At 45.5% G+C, this 21139-nt stretch overlaps 2 protein-coding genes across 7 annotated transcripts in view; one reads left to right on the top strand and one right to left on the bottom strand.

Moving 5' to 3' along the window:
* The window catches only part of KDM1A (lysine demethylase 1A), a 64415-nt gene extending 57113 nt beyond the window's left edge, over positions 1-7302 (top strand). For both annotated transcript variants that reach the window (XM_027109807.1, XM_027109806.1), the window contains 6 exons: positions 276-408; positions 2221-2408; positions 2832-2946; positions 4642-4769; positions 5462-5608; positions 6682-7302. In XM_027109807.1, coding sequence (XP_026965608.1) covers positions 276-408; positions 2221-2408; positions 2832-2946; positions 4642-4769; positions 5462-5608; positions 6682-6867 — 897 coding nt within the window. In that variant the 3' untranslated portion in view covers positions 6868-7302. The remainder of the gene's footprint in view (positions 1-275; positions 409-2220; positions 2409-2831; positions 2947-4641; positions 4770-5461; positions 5609-6681) is intronic.
* Positions 7303-12253: 4951 nt separating this feature from the next.
* Positions 12254-21139, bottom strand: part of LUZP1 (leucine zipper protein 1) — a 77868-nt gene continuing 68982 nt past the window's right edge. For all 5 annotated transcript variants that reach the window (XM_027109801.1, XM_027109803.1, XM_027109800.1 and 2 more), the window contains 2 exons: positions 14664-17842; positions 12254-12727 (listed from right to left, as the gene is read on the bottom strand). In XM_027109801.1, the coding sequence (XP_026965602.1) occupies positions 12572-12727; positions 14664-17723 (3216 nt within the window). In that variant the 5' untranslated portion in view covers positions 17724-17842 and the 3' untranslated portion in view covers positions 12254-12571. The remainder of the gene's footprint in view (positions 12728-14663; positions 17843-21139) is intronic.

Raw genomic sequence — 21139 nt, 5'->3', positions numbered from 1 at the left:
TGATGATAAAAAGTCTATCACAGAAGAAAAGAAACTGCCCCAATCTCACTGCCCAGAGGTAGCTATTAGTGACATTCTGGCGTTCTTTCCGTTTTCCCTTTAGTTTCCTGGGGCAGCTGTAGTGGAAGACTGAGTGATTATTCTTTAATTTCTGTCTTAGAATATTGGCTTTCCACAAGCTGGTGTTTTTTCAGTGTTATTTTGTAGGACTCAATATAAATGGCATAAGTTAGATTAAGAAAGTGTGAAAATATGTTCTTTTCTGTCTTCTTTAGGATGATGACTTTGAGTTTACTGGCAGCCACCTGACAGTGAGGAATGGCTACTCATGTGTGCCTGTGGCTTTAGCAGAAGGCCTGGACATTAAACTGAATACAGCAGTTCGGCAGGTTCGCTACACAGCTTCAGGTACGTCTTTACTGGTAAGATAAATCTCTTACTTTGAAACATGGTACTGATCTTTTGTTGAGTTTGACCTACAGAAAAAATTTTAGGTACATCTCCTGATAGAATGTCTCATAAACTATGATTCCTGAATTTAAAATTTTGCATTTACAAAAGTACTGAGGCTGTAGAGCCTTTAGAGGCTCTGACCCCATCATAGTATAAACCAGAAAATTGGGGCAATTTTTAGAGTCTCCAGTTTGTGCATATTAGTTTGGTATTATAGTAAACAGCCAGGGAGTTTGGATCTAATTTTGCTAAGTATGCTCTTAAATACCAGGATTTGGGCCCCTAGGGCTCCAGTGGGACCCACCCCTTGTATTTCACCATCTGCATCTTGGTTTTTGGCTTTTCCTATTCAGGTGGGCTACCTGCTTAGGCTGGTTTCTCATTCTGGGAGCAGTTTTGCTGATAGGTTGACTTCAGAGATGAAATTGCCCTGTGATTCCTTTGGCAGTAGGCTCTGTGCTCATTACTGCTGCTTTCAGGGTGCATTTCATGTGGAGTGCAGAGAGCCCATCATCCACCCACCTTTGGAATTAATAGTCTTGAACTCCTTAAGAAAGCTAGTCACCCCTGCTCTCTAAGGGCTCTCATGACTAGTGGAGATGTGGCCACCAGTCTTGCCTTCCATGGCCCCTTTTCTAGAGTTGCTGAGATCACCACAGATAATTTTTTTAACAACCAGTGAAACAGTTTGGGTTTTTGGGGGGTTTTTGGGTTTGGGGTTTTTTTTTGCGGTACGCGGGCCTCTCACTGTTGTAGCCTCTCCCGTTGCGGAGCACAGGCTCCGGACGCGCAGGCTCAGCGGCCACGGCTCACCGGCCCAGCCCCTCCGCGGCATGTGGGATCTTCCCGGACCGGGGCACGAACCCGTGTCCCCTGCATCAGCAGGCGGACTCTCAACCACTGCGCCACCAGGGAAGCCCCTAGTGTAACAGTTTTTGATTTTAGTTTTCCCTTCAGAGGCAGCTTCTGGCTGCTGGTGTTGAGAAGATCTACAGCCTTAAATAGCCATTTGCAGGCAGGTGGAGAACAGTGAGACTAGCTTTTGTGTCATTTTCCCTAATTCTGTGGCCACAGAAAATGGGCATGTATGGAGCTGTCATACTTACTTTGAGCTATCTATGTATTTTTCAGAAATTATGTAAAGAGGCATTTACTGAAGAAAAAATTGAACACAAATGAGGGAGAATTACATTAACTTACTTTCAGTACCTTTTCTGTGGTCAGCTTTGAGCTCATTCATATCCTGGCAAGCTAAGCATCACTGTATATTCTCAAGGATAGCATGCTCTGTGGTTTTAGGCTGCATCCCTTAGATCGGCACCACAAGCTTCTGATACCATTCTTCTTTTGGTCCTTAGTGAGCGCCTAACCACAGTGGAGAGATATTGGTTCTATCGGGATAGGCATTTTACTCTTAATTTTGGTCTAAATTTACTTAACTTTGGTAAATGATAAGGTCCTATTATTAGTCCAAAAGATCCCCAGTGTATCAGTCGGGAAGGTGGGGTAGTATGGTGGTAGAGATCGAGGACTCTGAAGTTGACTGTTGGGTTTAAATCCTGGCACTTGTTACATGTATGGCCTTAGACAAGTTACTTCACCTCTGCCTCAGTTTTCTTCTGTAGAAAATGAGCAGAACTGACTTCACAAACTTGTAGTAAGAATTAACTGAGATAGCATGTAGATTCTACTGTGCACTAAATGTTCAATACCCTTGTCATTATCATCCTTATCACCAATAAAGCCTTTTTCCTCTAACCTGTCTAGGATGTGAAGTGATAGCTGTGAATACCCGCTCCACGAGCCAGACGTTTATTTATAAGTGTGATGCAGTTCTCTGTACCCTTCCCTTGGGTGTGTTGAAGCAGCAGCCACCAGCTGTTCAGTTTGTGCCGCCTCTTCCTGAATGGAAAACATCTGCAGTCCAAAGGATGGGATTTGGCAACCTTAACAAGGTAACTTGCCCTAGGTACCTCTCTACATACCCAGTGTACAAATATCAGTCTGATTGCCCTCCACTTAGAGAGGAGAGAGGTTTGCGTTTTTGAACATTTTGCTGTGCTATCAACTCTGTGATATCAGGGTGAGGCCTGTCAGTTCATTAACTTTAGTACCTAATTATATAGAAAGTATCCATGAGGACTGTCTTCTGGGGTCACTTCTCAAACCCAAGCCTATAAAAAGAGAGTGCTAAATGTCTTCCTAAGTAGTACATGTATAATAGGGATTTCTAGGCTTATACTGAGAGTAGATTAGAAGGAACTTATTTTAGTAAGGTCTGAGGGAGAAGTACTTCCTGTTGAGGCACAGCTGTGCTTAGCTTAAAGCCATGTTCTCTGAGTGCTGTCACCAGCTTATACGCTTCTTTTTTACAATAGGTCGTGTTGTGTTTTGACCGGGTATTCTGGGATCCAAGTGTCAATTTGTTCGGACATGTTGGCAGCACGACTGCCAGCAGGGGTGAGCTCTTCCTCTTCTGGAACCTCTATAAAGGTAATGGCTTTCTAGTTTTAATCTTTATACATCCTTATAGGAATAGAGAATTAGGAATATTATACCTGCCTTCAAGGAGTTCACAACCTAGTGGGGGATACATTAAGGAGGCTGGCAGCCTCAGAACAGGGCAGGAAGTAGAGGAGTGAGAGTGAAAGCCAAGGCACTGCAAGAGAAAACATAGAAGAAGAAATCAACTCAGCCAGGGGCTCGGGCTCAGGCCCAGGGAAGCTTCCTGGAAAGGGAAACTTGTATTCCTCATTCTCAGACTTTTGTATCTGACTTGCCCCTGAATCTTTGATCACTTTCCCTAGAATGTATTTATCAAACTCCTACCTCCTGTTTTACATTCTTCTGTAATTGGGTTGCTCTTAGTTCTATATAGAGCTTTTTTTTAAAAAAGAAGTATATTTAGATCTTACCTCATTCCAAGAAAAGGATGTAAGACATTCTCCTTTGCAGCAGTATCAGGAGGCCTGGCCCTGACAGTGCAGACACATCAGTTAACCAGTTTGACTGACACGTGGTTCTTTCCATCACTCCTCACTGCCTGGTACTGAACATCCTTCGCACGGCCAGGGCCACTAACTCCGCAGAGGAGCCATTTGCTCCCTGAGCACATTGTTTCCAGCAACAGCTGAGTGCTCTTTCTCTTCCCTGATCTAGGCCATCAAGTCCTGTCAGGGCCTCACTCTCTCTCTCAGACCTGTTTACTTCTTTCCCACTGCCTACCTCCCAGTCCAGGCCACTCTTACCTCATACCTGTTCAATTGCCAATAGCCACTGACTGCTATCACCACTTCTTTCTTTTGATGGCTTTCATTATCGTGGCCATAATGAAGGCTGAATAATCTGACCCTTCTTTTCTACTCAGCTTCTTCATTGTCCCTGCCCTCCCCAGCCTCCAGGCGCACTTGTCTGCTCTCCTGGAATCCTAAAATGTACCATGCTGTCTTCTGCTCTGGGGCCTCTGCATTGTACTGTGCCCTGGGCCTGGGGTGCTTTTATTTTTCTCCATCTCTTCCTTCCCAATGTGGCATACTCTATGCAGCTTCAGGACTTGGCCCAAATGTTACTATTTCAAAGAGACTTTCCAGGACACATGTATTCCCACTGCCTCAAATGAAATTATGTCCTTGTATTCTTTTCTCTGTAGTCTGTGTTTTCATAGCTTTTATCACAGTTCGTAATTGTCTCTATGATTATTTTTGTTGTTGTTGATTTTTGGAGTATATAGTCTAGTTTATAGTTTTTATATCCCTAGCATCTAGTACTGTGGCTATCGCATAAGCCTGTTGCACACAGAGTCACGAAATGGGTGAGTAAGGGTGATGATGAGTATGGAAGGGCCTGGGATGACAGCTAAGAGGATGCAGCCCTGGTCATGGAGATGTCTAAGAACTCTGTGCCTAAATATAGGGACACTTGATAGCAAGATCTGAAGTTATATCTTCAGGACTTCTGTATTCTGCCAGGTTATAAGCAATGAAGTACATGAGTCACACTTCACTGTGGTTTGCCAGCACCCTTCTGGGGATAGGATTCAAGTTGCTGGCTCAGAAACGTGTGTCTAGCGTGAGTGGTGCATGTCTGTCATCAGATTTCAAACAGCCAAGAATAATGTGAGACCTCATAAGGAGGTACTTGAGAAAAGTCTGTAGGAAAACCCTGGAATTGTCCTTTCTGTTTCTCTAGCTCCAATACTATTGGCACTAGTGGCAGGAGAAGCTGCTGGCATCATGGAAAACATAAGTGATGATGTGATTGTTGGCCGATGCCTGGCCATTCTCAAAGGGATTTTTGGTAGCAGTGCAGTGCCCCAGGTAAGTAAGTAAGGGGCAGGGGCAGGTGAGGATCTGGGGTTCAGACTAAAGCAGGGTTTGGTGTATCTCGAGTTGCAGCACAGATTCTTGGTCAGGACAGTTTCAGCCAGAATTGTGTGCTGGGTTTACATTAATGCTAATGTTTAGAGTTCATGCCCTAAGTATGGGATTGAGAAAAGCCCCCAGTACATGGGCCAGGGGATTGAGAAGGCTATTTGCCGCATTTCTTTGCTTGTGTTGTCTGTTGTCTCTGCTTGTGGAATCATCCCCACCCCCAATTCCCCAACCACCTTTCAGATGAAGTGGCCAACTCCCCAAGGGAAGTCTCAAGAGAATCTCTTGGTACTTTTTTCTGTTATTCTTTCTTTAGGTCCATTGAACACTTTTAAGTCCCTGATGATTCCTTTGAGAGAAGGCATATTAATGCTTCATGTGAATTTTAAAAGGGAATAGAGATCAATCCCTGGGTAGATCTCTGGATTCATAGCGAGAAGGCAATCTGGAGGCTTCCTTGCAGCCTGAAGGCATTTTTTTTATTTTATAGCAGCAGCATTCATCACTAGGCTAACTCTCGTGTCTCTTGCCTTTCTCTCACTTGTAGCCCCCACCCATCACAGCTTTTCCACCTTTCAGAAATGACCGATTTGTCCTTGGTGTCCAGTAATAACTTCCACTCATGGTTTCTCCTTTAGCCCAAGGAAACAGTGGTGTCTCGCTGGCGTGCTGATCCCTGGGCCCGGGGCTCCTACTCCTATGTAGCCGCAGGATCATCTGGAAATGACTATGACTTAATGGCTCAGCCAATCACTCCTGGCCCCTCAATTCCAGGTGCCCCACAGGTGAGAAACTGGCAAACTATACCTGGGCTTATTTGGAAACAGGCCAGTACCCCAGGATTTCAGGGTAAAAATAGTGCCACTGGTTTTCTTTTTAGATTTTAGTCAGTCTTAGACCCTTGGACCCTTTCAGATAACCAAAAGCAGAGGGAAAGGGAGGAGCAATGTTTGTGTCTAATTCGTTACATGTTGTCCTTGCCAGTCTAGACAGTCTGTGTTCAGAATGCAAGAGTCCAGAGTAAAAACCAATTACTTTTTCCTTATTCAGACTTTTGTTCCTAAAAAACAAAAACAAAACCATCTTTAATTGTGCCCCATTTTGTACTGGCTCGTAGGATTGTTGCAGGATCCCAATTACTTAGGGGCCTCCAGGAATGCCCCTGAGAAATAACCTGAAGTCTTTATGAGTAGTCAGGGTTTCTCAGGACCCTGTGGTAAGTAAGGCCTGCTCTAAGCTGAGAGGCCGAAGTGTTCCAGAACGAGAACAAGTGCTGTGTTCTCTCTGGTTCAGAGTAGTCGGGAACACCACACCTCTAGTAGGGGATACATTAGGCAAAGGAAGCTCTACAACTGGGTATCCCCCACAATTAAACCGATAAATAAACACAGATGCAGTTAAGCATCACCCTAGAACTAAGGCTGGGCTGAGTTTTTTGTTTTGTTTTGTTTTTTTGCGGTACGCGGGCCTCTCACTGTTGTGGCCTCTCCCGTTGGGGAGCACGGGCTCCGGACACACAGGCTCAGCGGCCATGGCTCACAGGCCCAGCCGCTCCGCGGCACGTGGGATCTTCCCGGACCAGGGGCACGAACCACTGCATCGGCAGGTGGACTCTCAACCACTGCGCCACCAGGGAAGCCCTGGGCTGAGTTTTATTGCCCCATTTCTACTTCTGTTTGTTCTAGGAAAATGCCTGCTGATAAAGGGAGACCCTTTCTGGGAGAATGATGGGCCAGTAATGGGGTGGGGAGGGCAGGTAGTGAGCCCTCAAAATCCAACAGGAATTTGGCAGTTCAAACACAACAATAAGGCATATTTGCAGCCTGCTGATTTTCTCTAATTTTTTTTCCTGCAATAGCCTATTCCACGACTCTTCTTTGCTGGAGAACATACAATCCGTAACTACCCAGCCACGGTCCATGGTGCTCTGCTGAGTGGGCTGAGAGAAGCAGGAAGGATTGCAGACCAGTTCTTGGGGGCCATGTATACCCTGCCTCGCCAGGCCACACCAGGCGTCCCTGCCCAGCAGTCCCCGAGCATGTGAGATGGATGTGTTCTAAGGGAAGAGGCCGATGTGTTTGTGTCTTTTGCTGCATAAGCAAAGCTCTTCTAGCAATATTAGATTCTACTGAGAAACTCACCCTGGCATCTGGGCTCCAGATCAACTGCTAGAGCTCCTGGTGGTCAGGTGGCCAAGGAGGTTGCCGCCTTTAAGTGACTTAGAGCTAGGGAGGCACTTGTCCATTAGTGTGGGAGTCTGTGTTCTTCGTTAGGACTGAGGCAAGCAAGTGCTGCGAGAGTACATCTTAGTCTCTTTGTGTGTGGTGGTTTTTTATATTTTGAGAATAAAACTTCATAGAAAATTAGTCTTATCTTTTTGTTTCCCCTTAGGTTTCGAGTTATATATAAGGCAGGGGTGTTACTCCTTTGAAAATGCCAGTTTTTATCCATGTTTAAATAAAGAGGATGTTTATATAAAGGAGAAAATGGTTTGGTCTGGTCAGAAGACAGGATTGAGGGGGGTTCCCATAAAAGCAAAGGGTTTCCTGGTCTGTGGGGCTAGACTTCCCCATTGGGATTGTGGGGTGACCGTGTGCCAGGGGTAGGAAGCTGCAGGTCAAGCATATGGATATTAGGAAACTGAATGAATTTTCAAGATAAGACACAAGCCTTGACACAAAGTTTGGGTGGGCCTCTGGCAGACCATCCTGGCTTTATTCCCCTAGATTCCCTCCATGGGTATATGCTAACTTTCCACTTCTGTCCAAGGTATTGATATAAAAGTTTAAGGAGATCAAGGGTTTAGGTAACATAGTGGAAATTTTCTATTGCTGCTGTAACAAATTATCATAGCAGACTCTGAAGGAAGATCCCATTTCCTTGCCTCTTTCAGATTCTAGTGACTGTATTCCTTGGCTTGTGGCCCCTTCCTCCATCTTAAAAGCACATTACTCCAATCCCTGCTTCCATCATCACCTTCTGTTGTTCTGTAGTTCAGATCTTATCTCCCTCTTATAAGGATACTAGTGATTTCATTTAAGGCCGACCCAGATCTCTCTCCCACCTCAAAATCCTTAATCACATTTGCAAACTCGTTTCTGCCACGTAAGACTAAAACATTTTTACAAAAAGGGAACAGTGCCTTTTTCTTCCAAAGGGTTCCTAACAGACTATGTTACTGTAAGTTATGTACATAATCTGCTTCTGGAAGTTGGATTTTACTCCCGTTAGTCAATTCTTCCCTATAATTAGTTTAAATGAGGTTTTATTCTTAGTAAGATTTAAGGGACATTACATTGGTGGTCTGACTGGAAGATGAAGATGGAGAGGGCTTTTTCCTCATCCTGGAATGAGTGACAACCATGGGAAAAATTTGCACACCAGGATCAGGGCAAGTGGTGCAACTATGATGTAAAGGTGAGAAGAGCGTGTAGTAGAAAGTATATTGACTTTGGACCACAACCTATATTTGAATCCTAGCTTTCCCATGAATATTGTTACCTCAGGAGGTTAGGGTGTCTGATCCAGTGGTATGTGGTCTTTGAAGAGTTTTTGTTTTTTAAATAAACGACATAGGCAGCTTGGGAGACGACACAGATGATTGTTTTGTGTGTGTGTGTGTGTGTGTGATGAGAGAAGAGCCTAAAAGTAAAATGTAGCAATGAAATAACTGCTATATGATTCCAAGTCCAGTTACATGAGTCCGAGGAAATGTCCTTTCCCAAGCCTCAGCTATGTTTCCAGTCCTTACGGCATCAGTAATTGGCTGAGTATTTTCAGTAAATGTAAATGAAATATACTAGCTGCACCAGTGCACAGCAACAGCTGTACACAGAGATGACATCAAGAAAAATGGCATCACTGACTCACACTCACACAAAGCACATGGAAACTAGGGAGCTTTATTGGTTACATATTGTGCTGCAGAGCCAACAGAGACAGCATTAGAGCCAGAGGATACATGCAGACAGGCAGCTTCAACTATACACATGCACCCAAGGAGCCCTGAGTCACTGCTCATGGCTTCGCCCTGGTTTCCAGCGACAGGGTCTGGCCTCCTTGGTCCCATGCTTGGAGCTGGAATGTAGGAGAAGCTGCTGCACCTAGACTCCAAGGGGCAGGGGAGAGACCAGAGCACCTGCCTGAGCAAGTAGGTGTGGACCAACAGATACTGATGTGTCCCCTAGCAAGGGGGCCTATAATGTAATAACAGTTTATTTGAGGGCTACTTCCCTAGCCCTCCCGATCTTTAAAATACAAAAAAAAAAAAAAAAAAATAGACTTTATTCTCTTAAAAATACATTCCATTCAGTACATGTTCTGAGCTGTGAAGCAGCAGGAAAGTAGGGCCCCTTTCCCTATGATCTTGGTTGTGAGGCTTTGAGGAGAACCCTGTTGTTCCCCACCCTGGGGTATTTAAAAGGTAATCCCTAAAAGCAGCTCTTCCAAAGCAGTCTTGTCAGAGTAATGATAAACCCACACCAACAAAGGCAGCTGGGGACCCAGGGGCAGGGTCCCTATTCCTTTACTGGGAAACGATAGCACATGGCACTAACTAACTAAATATAAAGAACTAAAACTGCCCCAGGATGGCAAGTCCAAGAGCAACACAGACGCTCCCACACCCCACGAGGGTGATAGCGTCACGTGCAGGCCTGCCTGTGGCCGAGGCTGGAATTCTTGGCCCCACTGCAAATCCCTGTGGCCCACCCGGGAACTGTTTCCTTGCTACGCAAAAGCAGAAACAGCCGCAACTTCTCTGCCCACCGTCCCTGCAGCTTTCTCTGGTTGTTTCTAGTACCAGAGTGGTGACAGACAGGCGGGGGCAGGTGGAGGAGACCAGCTCCTAGCACTGAGCCAGCTCTACTTTCTCCAAGCAAGCAGCTCTGGAGTGCCAGCTTCCCAGACCTTACTAGGAACCCTCCCACACCCCATACACCTGCCAGTAAAATTCCGAGTTAGAGCCAAGCTGCAGAAGAGGCTGGTCATAAAAGTGGGTTTGTTGGCTGGGACAGAGGGAATATTTGGCTTGATTAGACAACTATTCAACTATCAGGTCTCCCATTTGGAAGTTTCCTCCAGGACCCCTGATGGGCCTGGGTCCAGACGGTCACACCTAGGTTGCTTTTCAGAAACAGGCCTTCCAACTTTGGAATTTGACAGCCAGCCTTGCCAGCCATTTGAAGCCCAGAGGAACTGAGCCTCTAGCGTTCACCTGCTATTACAAATATATTTTCTGCAATGCTGAGGACATTTAAAAATAAAATCTATTTTACAGCGGCTCTAGAAAGTGTGCAGATTAAGGAAACAAAATATTTATCCTGAAATAACTGTTACAATCAAACCCTATTGCACTCAGATTTTAAGATAGCAGCCCCAGCAAAAGGGCACCATAGCTGCCCCTCTTCCACAGAGCATTCTGGGTGGTGGCAGATGTTGGTGCTGCTAAAATGTGGAAAGATCCAGACTTTGGCACCAGGAGCTACAGCACCAGAATCCAGGGCTCCCAACGCCCAAAAAGACAAGAATTACTGGCGAGATCTTTGTAGGCATCGTTTGGCGCCCTTCTGTTTCCACCAGCAACGAACCACAGACCTAATTTCCTATAGCCTCAGTTGACCGCCACAGGGGTCTGTTTCCTTTGGACTCTCAGGGTTGACAACCAGTTAAGAAGAATGGCAGGAAGGCTACAAGTGAGAGGTTGCAGCCTTGAGCCAATGACCCAGGAAAAGCAGCAGGAAGAGATTTTGAAAACAGCATCTTGAGTATCTGAGGCAGCAATGTGAAGAAAAGGCAAGCCACATGACAAATACCCTTAGATTGGCAAAACTCCAGAAAATGGAAGTATAAGCAAAACACTCCTGTCCGTGAAAGTCAAGTAGGTGCTCCCCAAGCCTCCTCCAGGATCGCCAAATCTGATGCAGACAAGGGAGGGGCAAACGCTGGTTCCCACCCTGAGCGGAGGCAGGGAAGATTCAAGAAGCACTGGAACAGGAGATACACACCTTGTGCTGTGGAAAGCACGTGGCCTGCTGTGTGGCACTGGGCAAGGTTGGTGTTGAAAAGGGCCGCAGAGACCATCTAACCTCACCCTTTCACTTTATAAACTGGAAAAGTGAGGCCAAGGGAACTTCTCTGAGTTCATCCTCATGACATTAAAACATGGGGAACTGGAAAGAATAAGGCCCAGGAAAACAAAGGCGATGGGAAGGACACATGTAAACCCATTTGGACAATACCTTCCACGATTAAGACTCACCCCCCACAGGGAGGAAACAAAAATCTTAGAATGCCAGATTTAGGATCCTTAGAGACCATCCATTTCAAAGAACTCATTTTACAGATAGGGAAACTGAGGCCCCAAGAGGACAATGACTTGCCCAAGGTCACATAGCAAGGAAGTACAAAGCCATGAAGAAAATTCAGCTTTCCTGACTTCCACTCTAATGCTCTTTCACTATGAAGGAACAGTGTCTGCTTCATAAAGGTAGCCTTTGAAAGGGGATCCCTTCTTTGAACTGAGAGAATGCTTAGAAAAAGCAGTGCCAAGAATGTACGGTTCTTTCCCCACGTGATTGGTATAAGGAATCTAATCAATTTTTCTTTATGTGGCTTCCTGAAAGGTTTGCTATATTTTGAATTGTATGAATCTAGGGCCCTTGATGGGCACGTATTACCTTTCCTCCAATGAAGTCATCATAATGATAGCTGGTTTGCAGAAATCATGGGCCCACTTCTGTAGGAATGCATCAGCTTGGTAAAGTGCGATACCTCCTCCACGGGGGATGAGGAGGAGGAACAAAGTCCATGCCTTTCATGGAGCCATTGCTTTGTGGAGTGACTAAGGGGAAATTGCTTCTTCCTGTCTACTTTCCCCCGTGCTGGTGCTTCCTAGAAGGCAGAGTATGCTGGGTCAGGCCCAGGTTAGTCTGGGAGTATTCCAAAGGAGAAAACAACGAAGTCAGCCTGAAGTCTCCAGCCACAGGAGAGGAGCAGGCAAGGCCAGCAGCATGTTGGTGCCCAGGGAAGGAGATGCATGAGGCTCGTGCACTTCCAGGTGCCTTTGGAAGGTGAACAGAGAGCCGGGGTTGGTTGGGGGGGGGGGGGGGGGGGGGGGGGTGTGTGTGTGTGATGTCATTCCAGTAGGTGGGTACCCGTGTGCTCTGCCCCCAGCAATCAATGGTCAGCCCGGGGGCCCAGTCAGAGAAACTTCAACCTAAAGGGTAGTTCCATAAACCCCTGTAAAAGTCTGAGGAACTCCACAGGGGAAGAAATGGAACCCCCTAGATGGAGCTGATGGCTGGTGGGTGCACAGGCCCCTGGGGCAAATGAGGAGTGAACTGGATGCGGTGAAGAGACTAAGAAATCAGAACGTTAACCACAGAAGGGGTTGCCCTATGACACAGAACCCACCAAGGAGCAGAGAAGAGATTTGGCTGCTGTTGTGTGGCGGGGATACAAGGGGTTTCTGTGTCTTTCCTCATGTGGGGGCCAGAGTGGCCCATCCTACCTGGGGGACGGGGACAAGGAGAGAAGACTCATGCATCAGGGAAGGCTGGCCCTGGGTGGCCATGTCCAGCTTGTAGTTTCTGATTCCCTCTGGCCAACTGGCAAAAAAGAAGCCACAGCCTGGCTCTCTGCCAGTCTCCCAGCCAAGGCCTAGTTTCTAGCCTGGCTCCTTCACAGGGCAGGAAGGCGCAAGAGCTGAGAAGCAGGAGCAGAGGAGACAGCAGACCTCACCAGCTGGCTCAGTTTTCCTCAGCACAGGGCCTGTTTGGCCGTAACCGTTCCTCAGCCCGGGGTCGCCCAGGCTCGGGCAGCCCCGGCTTTGCAGACAGTTCAGACCTTTCGAGGGAGTTGTGCAGTCGCCTGTAGACACTGAGTGTGCAGTCGTCACCTTCCTCCTGTGCCAACAGATGACAAAAGTCAGCTGCAGAGAACAATACAGTGAATAATAAGACACCGTCACTCCCCACCCCAATGGCCCTCTCTAACAGGGAGATGTGGTGCAGACCGACCACAGCAGAACTGCAAAGGACTGGCCAGTATCAAAGTTCCACCTATGAACTCCAAGCTGCTGAGAGCTCCTAGGGTAGACTGGGAGGCTCACAGCTGAACAGGAGCCCTAAAAAGGGACAGGACCAGGAACAGGGCCACTGGAGTGGGACCTCCAAGTAGGGGCCAGCATTACTGGAGTGTTGCACGTGCAGGCTGCAGGCCTCTCAGGGTCAGAGCCATTTGCTCGCTGGAGAGGCAGGGAAGTATGAAAAGGAAGCTGGACAGCTCTTATCCTACTTCCCACCTACAGACTACCAAAAAGCTCACATATACCTTTCCTACCATATCTCATCTCATATGTGCCCCTCACCCTATATTTCTCAGACATCCACAGTTTTAGCTTCATCCAACTTTCTCTGCACTCCTCTTCTACCAGAATTCTGCCTTTTTAATGTTCTTGTTGCTCCTCCCCAGCTAATGCAGATCAAAGAATGAGTGAGAAAGTCTGGTTGGCAAGGTAAAAAAGAGCATTGGATTTAGAGACAAGAATCTTGGATTCAAATCTTAGCTCTTCCAGTAATTCACCTGGGTGGCCTTGGTGAAGAGACAGACCCTTTGTGTCGCTGACCCTCCATTTCTACATCTAAAAAATAGGGATAATATCCCCCCACACACACCAGGGCTGTTGGAGAGACTGAATAAGACAGCGGGTGGGGAAGTGCTTTGAAGTACCCTGTAAAGACTCAGGGCTTTTCAACTTAACACACAGTCACCACCTGCCTTTTAAAAGAAAGGAACAGGGACTTCCCTGGTAGTCCAGAGGTTAAGAATCCGCCTTCCAATGCAGGAGGCACAGGTTCGATCCCTGGTTGGGGAACTAAGATCCCACATGCCATGGGGCAACTAAGCCTGCATGCTCTAGAGCCCGCGCGCCTCAACTAGAGAGAAGCCCACACACCGCAACGAAAGATCCCGCGTGCCGCAACTAAGACCCGGCGCAGCCAAAAATAAATATTTAAACAAATAATAAAAGAAGGGAACAATCTCTAGGTCAAAAACATCTTTCTTCATCACAGGACTCACATCTAAAAGACACTCCTGAGGGCTTCCCCTTCATATGTTGTTCTGGCACTCTGACCCTCATATAAGGAGAGATTCTAGATTTGTCTATCCAGTAACAAGCCACACTGAACCAGCCCTGCCCTCAGACTGATGACATAATGGCCTACATAGGTGTCTGGGACAAAAAGTGATGCTCGGGCATAAAGCTTGTCCAGGTAGGCCCAGTGTAAGCCCCAGCTCTCCTCAGCCCCTACATGCCAGCAGCTGGCAAAGATCTGCCTAAACTGAGGCAGCCAAAGAACTCATTTCCTTGGCTCCATCTCTGCTCTACAGAAAGCCACGGTGCTTCCTCCTTTAACCCAGAACCTCCCAACAGCTGCAGCTGATTCTTGTGCTTCTAGGTACTGTTCTGTGGGGCTATAAGGGGAGCTCCTCTGGCGACCCTGGCAAACCAAGAGAACAGAGGCCACATCTCTCTCCTTTTTTGTAGCCTTCATATGTGAAGGCAAAATGAAGGAGACAAATTGGGGAAAAGATTTTGGAAATTCATGCTGCTCTCTGCCAAATACCTTCTTCAAGGTACTTCATTCTTCTTTAAGGCCAAATCCACATTATTTTCAACAGTTCTCTGAACTACCCAGTTCTATTCAGTGTTTCTCAGCCCCAGTCTCCATAATCCTGAGTCACACAGGCCAGGGCAGAGGGGAACAAAAAAGAAAGTAAAGGAGAAAAGGGGAAAATGGAAGGAGAACAGGAGAGAGGGAAAGAAGTGGGACTTACCATGCCTGCCAAGTGGTTCCAGGCTTCAGCCGTGACAGTATCTCCTACCCGATTCCGACGAGTGAGCACCTCTGACACGGTGAGGCTGCTTTGGGTCCTTCTGGAGGAGAGCTCGGGGGCATCCCCTGAGTTGCCTACCCTTCGAGTGCCCTGCTCAAAAAGGTATGAGCTGGGCTGTTCAAGGTCTGAATAGTCTGTGGAAGATCTCTGGATGTAGGTGTTGGTAGATTCCACATTTTTACCTATTCGAGTCGGGGGGTCTTCTAAAGAGTTCAAGTCTCGCCTACTCTTCCAGGCATTTCTCACAGTAACGTGTCTGGCATCTGACGAGCCCACTTCTAAGGGGCCACTATGGCTTTTCCACCTGATTGTCTCCGCTGTGGGTGCATGGCTATTCCTCTCCACAGGATCGGATGGCTTGATTATAATGCTGCTCCGAGAGACCACCGTTTCTGGCCTGTTCTTTGGGGCCCCATCTCCCATTCTTTCAGCTTCTGTGAACTGCAGGGTGATGTCATGTTTGTGAATGGAGAGCTCAAAGGGGGAGCTGACATGGTTACTAACCGACGTGAGCTCTGGTGGCCCAACCTGGATGTTGCTGGTGGATGTGTGCCTCTCCCGCAGGGCCTCGCCTAGAGCAGCTCTCGGGCTGCTGCTGTCAGAGGGGTAGATAGTTATACTGCTTGTCACTTTGTTTGGCCCTGGTTTGGAAGTAGACTTCTGTTTTTCCAATGTGGCCTCGGTTCCAGATCCTCCCATGACTTTTTTCACATCCTTATCAATGATGACAGGTTTGATGATGGCTCTAGATCGCAAGGCCTCTCTGGGGCTAAAGGGCCGCTGGCTTTTTACCCCGGCACCATTGGCCTCTGGGAGCTCCACGGCATTGGTGGAGGCTCTGACAGGTTTCCCAGATTCATTTTCTGTTCCCACATCTTTATCATTCTCAAAGAGGGAGGTTCTAAGTCCCCCTCGGGATTTGGCCTTTTCTCTAGAGTTGGGCTGTTGCTTGGGCTCTGGAGTAATGGTTGTGTTTACCAATTTGGCAGTAACAAGAGACACCATGTCCATATCATCATCTGAGTCTGGCTTCTCTCTGCCACTGGATTTGATGACTCGACATCTCAGGGCCTCATGCTGACTACTGTCTTCCATCACAACTGCTATGGGTTGATCAACTCCTTCTTTACTGGGGGTTGAAAAGCCCTGAAGGATGTTCTCTTGGCTTCTGGAGCTATAAGGATACTTTGATAAAGGTGGAGCCTTGGAATTTGGGAAACTGGTATCAGCCTCTGGGCCGTTGGCAGCCTTTTTCCCCTTAGAGAGCCCTTCTGAGGAAGATCTTCTAGATGTTGCCAGAGCTCCCACGGCCTTAGAACTGCCAGAGTCTGCAGCCTGAGTTATTTGACTTCCATTGCCAGGCACCTGCCCCCTCTTACCAAAGAGGGCCTCGGTGGAGGTGTCAGAAGCCTTGTCACCTCTCCCTGATATGTCATTGGGAACAGATCCATGGGTGGTATCACTAAATGTTCGTGTCGTCTTCTCTACTTTCCCCTTCAGCCCACTCTCAGTACCTGGCTTGGGAGTGCCCTTCCAAACTTTATTGTGCTCCTGGGCAGCTGGTGGGTAGCGGCTAAGCACTGACGGCTGTTCCCTGGACTTCTTCCCTTCACTCTGAGAGGAGCCAGATGCGAATCGATCTTCAGTTCTCTTTGTCTCCTGAGTCCCACTGTCTGCACCTGCCCCTGTGTTGGAAGCTTTGGCTGCCCTCCTGTTGGTAAAGCTGGGAGAGGAAACCTGCCTGTTGCTCAGAGGATAGTTTTCATTGTTGAGAACAAATTCCCTGTTTCGGTGCCTTTCCCGCTTATGCTGAGGGGACAGTTCCCGGGGTGTCTGCTTGGACACAGGTGCCTCATTCCCATGCGCTCTAAACTTAGTCCTCTCATGCCTGCCTTTGCTGGACAGGAAAGCATCTTCCCCTTCTACCTCCCCGTTCTCTAATTCTTTCTGTTTCTTGATTTGTAGCTTTATCTCCTCCAGCTGGTTGGCTAAGAGTTTGTTTTTATTTTGTTCACTTAAGTAATTATCCTGAAGGTCATTATTTTTGGCCCTCATTTTCTTAAGCTCTTCCTCCAAAGATTCAAAATGTTTGATTTGTGTCTTAAGTTTCTCAATCTCTTGGTTAAGGTCTTTTACTTTGTTGTCTTCCTGATTTCGGTTCTTTTCATTTTCTGATTTGTTTCTTGTTTCATTCTCTACCTGCTTTAGATAGTCCAGAGTTCCCTTCCTTCTTGATTCTTTGGACGGCAGTGTGGAAGAGATACCATCCTCAATTCGTAGGTCATTCCTTTCCAGAAGGTTAGAAGCATTCCTTGTATAATCTCGGTTCATTTTTTTGTTCTGCTCCAATTTTTGAGTGAGCTCTTTTATCAGTTTCTCGTTTTCTTTCTCCTTTTCATTCAAGTATTTTCTCTCACTTACAAAGGTCAGAGTTAATGATTTCAGCTTTTCTAACTCTGACACTAAACTCTGCTCAGTTTTATCCAGCCGGTCCTCAGAAGATTCTAGTTCTTTCACTTTGGCCCTGAGCATTTCCAGCTCAGAGGAGATTTTCTTTGTCAGGTTTCTCTCCTCATTCAGGCTCAAACACAGTTGGGTACAGTCATTCTTACTCCTGCTAAAGGCCTCCTCTAGCTTCTCCAGTTCAGCCATTCGTTTCTGAAGCCGCTCAATCTCAGATTTTAGCTCCCGGGTGAGGTTTTCCTCCTCCTCAAGTTTCTCCTTCATCTGCTGACAGAGATCCTCTGCTCTCTTAATTTCCTCATCTTTGCCTTCGATTCTCAGCACTCGCTGACGCAGCACTTCAATCTCAGCCAACATGCTGGAGTTGCTGCCTTCCGCCTGAATCACCTTGTCCTGGAGATCCAGGAGCTCATCCTCTGCTTTCTGGAGGTTTTTTGTGGCTTCCTCCAACTCATCAAGACGGCGGCTTAGACTCTGTAACTTAAACCGCAGGTGGCGGCTGGAAGCAGTATCCTTGTAGCTTGTAAATTCAGCCATGTCTACTGCCAGCCAATGTGGGCTCCTAGAGGCACCCAGTTCCACTCGAGGGGATGAGAAACGGTTACCTTTCTCTTGGCATCCACAACCTTCTTTGGCAGCTCGAGACCATTATCAGTCTACAGAAGAAAAGCAGAAAGCATGTCAGGCAGCAAATCTAAAAGCTCTACTTCAACTCCCAGTTGTAAAGAGTTCCCATATGTAATTCTTGTGCCTAGAACATGGCAGGTGTTGAAATGTGTTGAATGACTGAATTTGACTAAACCTGCAAGAAAACACTGGTTCTTTATGGCTGATGCCTAGTTTCACCCTAATGAAGAATGCCACCAATGGCAGCATGGCAAAAAGACACAGAAAAATGCCTCATTTACATGACCAACTGTTCGATATTCAGGAAGCAAAGTCCAACCCAAGAAGGATAAAAATAAAATCTGCACCTAGAAGCATCATAAGGATACAGCAGAATACCACAAGGTATTTTAAAAGCAGTAAGGGGTGGGGGGGAGCAAATAGTCTATGAAGAAATAACAACTGAACTGGATTCTCAGCAGAAACTTTTAAGTGGACATCAAGAAGATAAAAGACATGATAACAAAACAAAACAAAAAAGACATGATATAACATCTTTAAAAGTTCTAAGAGAAAATAACTAACCTAGAAGTAAATCTCCTAGAAGTAAATACCAAGAGAAACTATGAAAGAGAGATATAATTAGTCAGAAACACTTTAAGAACAAATAAAAGGAAAATAAAAATTTAAGTGTTTATCACTGAAAAAACTATTGATAGACATACTTCAGAATACAGAAACTGATCATTTAAAGAAGGTATTAGATGCAAGAAGGAAAAGAAATTAACCCAGACAAGCACTGATTGATTCAGTTAAACAATAAAAATCAATTAGGGATTGGTTTTATCCTGCTCCTTCTCCCCAAAGTGGAACTGAAACACTAAACAATAATAACATGTAAATCATAAAGAGAGAAATCAGAATTCAAGTGTTCTTAGAATGTTATATTCTTTGTGAAGAGGATGGTGTTATTATAACTAACTTTAGACCTTGTTAAGAATAGATATTAATCATATATCTGATAAGGCAATAATAAGCAGAATATATAAAGAACTTCTACAACTTAACAGCAAAAAAGAACCTGATTTACAAATGGGAAAAGGACTTGAATAGACATTTCTCCAAAGATGATATCCAAGGACGACTACTGTCAAAAAACAAAAAGTGTACAGATGTGGAGAACTGGAACCTTTGTACACTGTTGGTGGGAAAATGCTATAGCTACTATGGAAAAACATGATGGTGGTTCCTCAAAAAATTAAAAACTAATTATCATATGATCCAGCAATTCCACTTCTGGATATATATCCAAAAAATGAAAGAATGATCTCAGGGGGATGTTTGCACACCTGTTTTTTTTAATTTTTCTTTTGGCCACACTGTGCAGCTTGCGGGATCTTACTTCCCCAACCAGGGATCAAACCCAGGCCCCTTGCAGTGGAAGCGCAGAGTCCTAACCACTGGACTGCCAGGGAAGTCCCCATACCTATGTTCATAGCAGCATTTTCACAAGAGCCAAAAGGTGGAAGCAACCTAAATGTCCATCAGTGGATGAATGGATACACAAAATGTGGTTTACACATACAATGAAATGTTATTCAATCTTAAAAAGGAAGGAAATTCTGACGCTTCAACATGGATGCACCTTGAGGACGTTATACTAAGTGAAATAATCCAGTCACAAAAGACAAATACTATATGATTTCACTTATATGAGGTACCTGGAATAGTCAAATTCATAGAAACAAAGTAAAATAGTGATGGCCAGAGGCTGAGGGAAAGAGGAAATAGGGACTTGTTGTTCAATGGGTATAGAACCATTTTTATCTTTCAGTTCTGCAAGATAAAAAATGTTCCAGAGATTGGTTGGACAACAGTGTGTATATATACTTAACACTACTAAAAAAGTGTACATTTAAAAATGGTTAAGATGATACATTTTATGTTATGCATTTTTTGCCAAAATAAAAAATAATTTTTAAAAACGTTAAGGCACAAAAGAAGTAAAATATATAGAGATGGTAGGGTATACTTTCAGTTTCTGGTCCAGCATGTAAGGAGCGTCTAAAGTCATCACTTCTTCTTAACAAGTAAAAAGCTGAACAAACAAAATCAACAACTCTTCTTAGATCCATCAGAGAACTGAGGTTACAGAGAAAACTGCTTCCCCCAAAGTTAAACAGACAAGTGGATACAGAGAACACAATTTACCAGAGCAGAAATGCAGGAGTAGAAACCTCCACAGGAACTAATACCAGGGTAGGAAAACCTAAACTGCAACTGACAAACTTCTCGAGGCTCAGGGTGGACAACTTTGGGAGTAAAAAACAACAGAGGGTGTCTCAGTCTTAGGTGGGGGATGCACCACATTTTGTGAGCTTTACCTCCAGGAGCTGTACCAGATTCCCACAGTGAAGATGGGAAAAAATCCCCTCATGCTTCCAGCTGGAGGAGGGTAAATTAACCATTTTGAAACCAGGGTCTAACCTATTAGAGTCTTATCCGAGCCTAACTAACCTGGGGGAAGGAAAATACCCAACTCCAGCTACCTCTGTCTTTCTACATGGTGGAAGGAATATGCCCAACTCCAGCCATCCTGTACCACCTAGGGGATGGGGTAGGGAGAGGGGTGGCACGTAGGACCTGACATTGAGAAGCACTTGTGAAATTCATAGCCCAGGGACCCAGGCTTACTAAAAAACTGAGACCTGATCATGGGACAACAGGATACTTCCCCTTCCCCAACACTATACCACAACATCACTAAAGGCCTACTTGCCTAAGTTATTTTTACCCAGGACATCATGTCCAGCTTTCAACAAAAAATTACAAGGCATACTAAAAGACAAAAACACAGTTTAAAGAAACAGAGCAAGCATCAGAACCAGACTCAGATATGGAAGAGCTGTTAGAATTCAGACAGAAATTCAAAATGACTATGATTAATATGCTAAAGACTCTAATGGAAAAATTAGACAACATGCAAGGTCATATGGGTAATGTAAGAAAAGAAATAGAAATTACAGAAAAGGATCAAAAAGAAACGTTAGAGATCAAAAACACCAACAGAAATGAAAAATGCCTTTGTCTCATTAGTAAACTAGACACAGCTGGTAAAGAATCTCAGAGCTTGAGGATATGTCAGTAGAAACTTCTAAACCTGAAAAGCCAAGAGAAAGAATGACTGCAAAAAAATGGAACAGAATATCCAAGAAGTGTGGGATAACTACAAGAAGTGTGGGATAACTACCAGAAGTGTAACACATGTGTAACGGGAATACCAGAAGAAGAAAGGAAGAGAAGAAAAATTTGAAGCAATAATGACAGAATTTCCCCAAATTAATGTC

Source organism: Aethalodelphis obliquidens, unplaced genomic scaffold (assembly GCF_003676395.1).
Source record: "Aethalodelphis obliquidens isolate GAN/ISIS:26980383/991018 unplaced genomic scaffold, ASM367639v1 scaffold9, whole genome shotgun sequence".
Taxonomy (NCBI): domain Eukaryota; kingdom Metazoa; phylum Chordata; class Mammalia; order Artiodactyla; family Delphinidae; genus Aethalodelphis; species Aethalodelphis obliquidens.
This window is presented reverse-complemented; position numbering and strand designations above follow the sequence as displayed.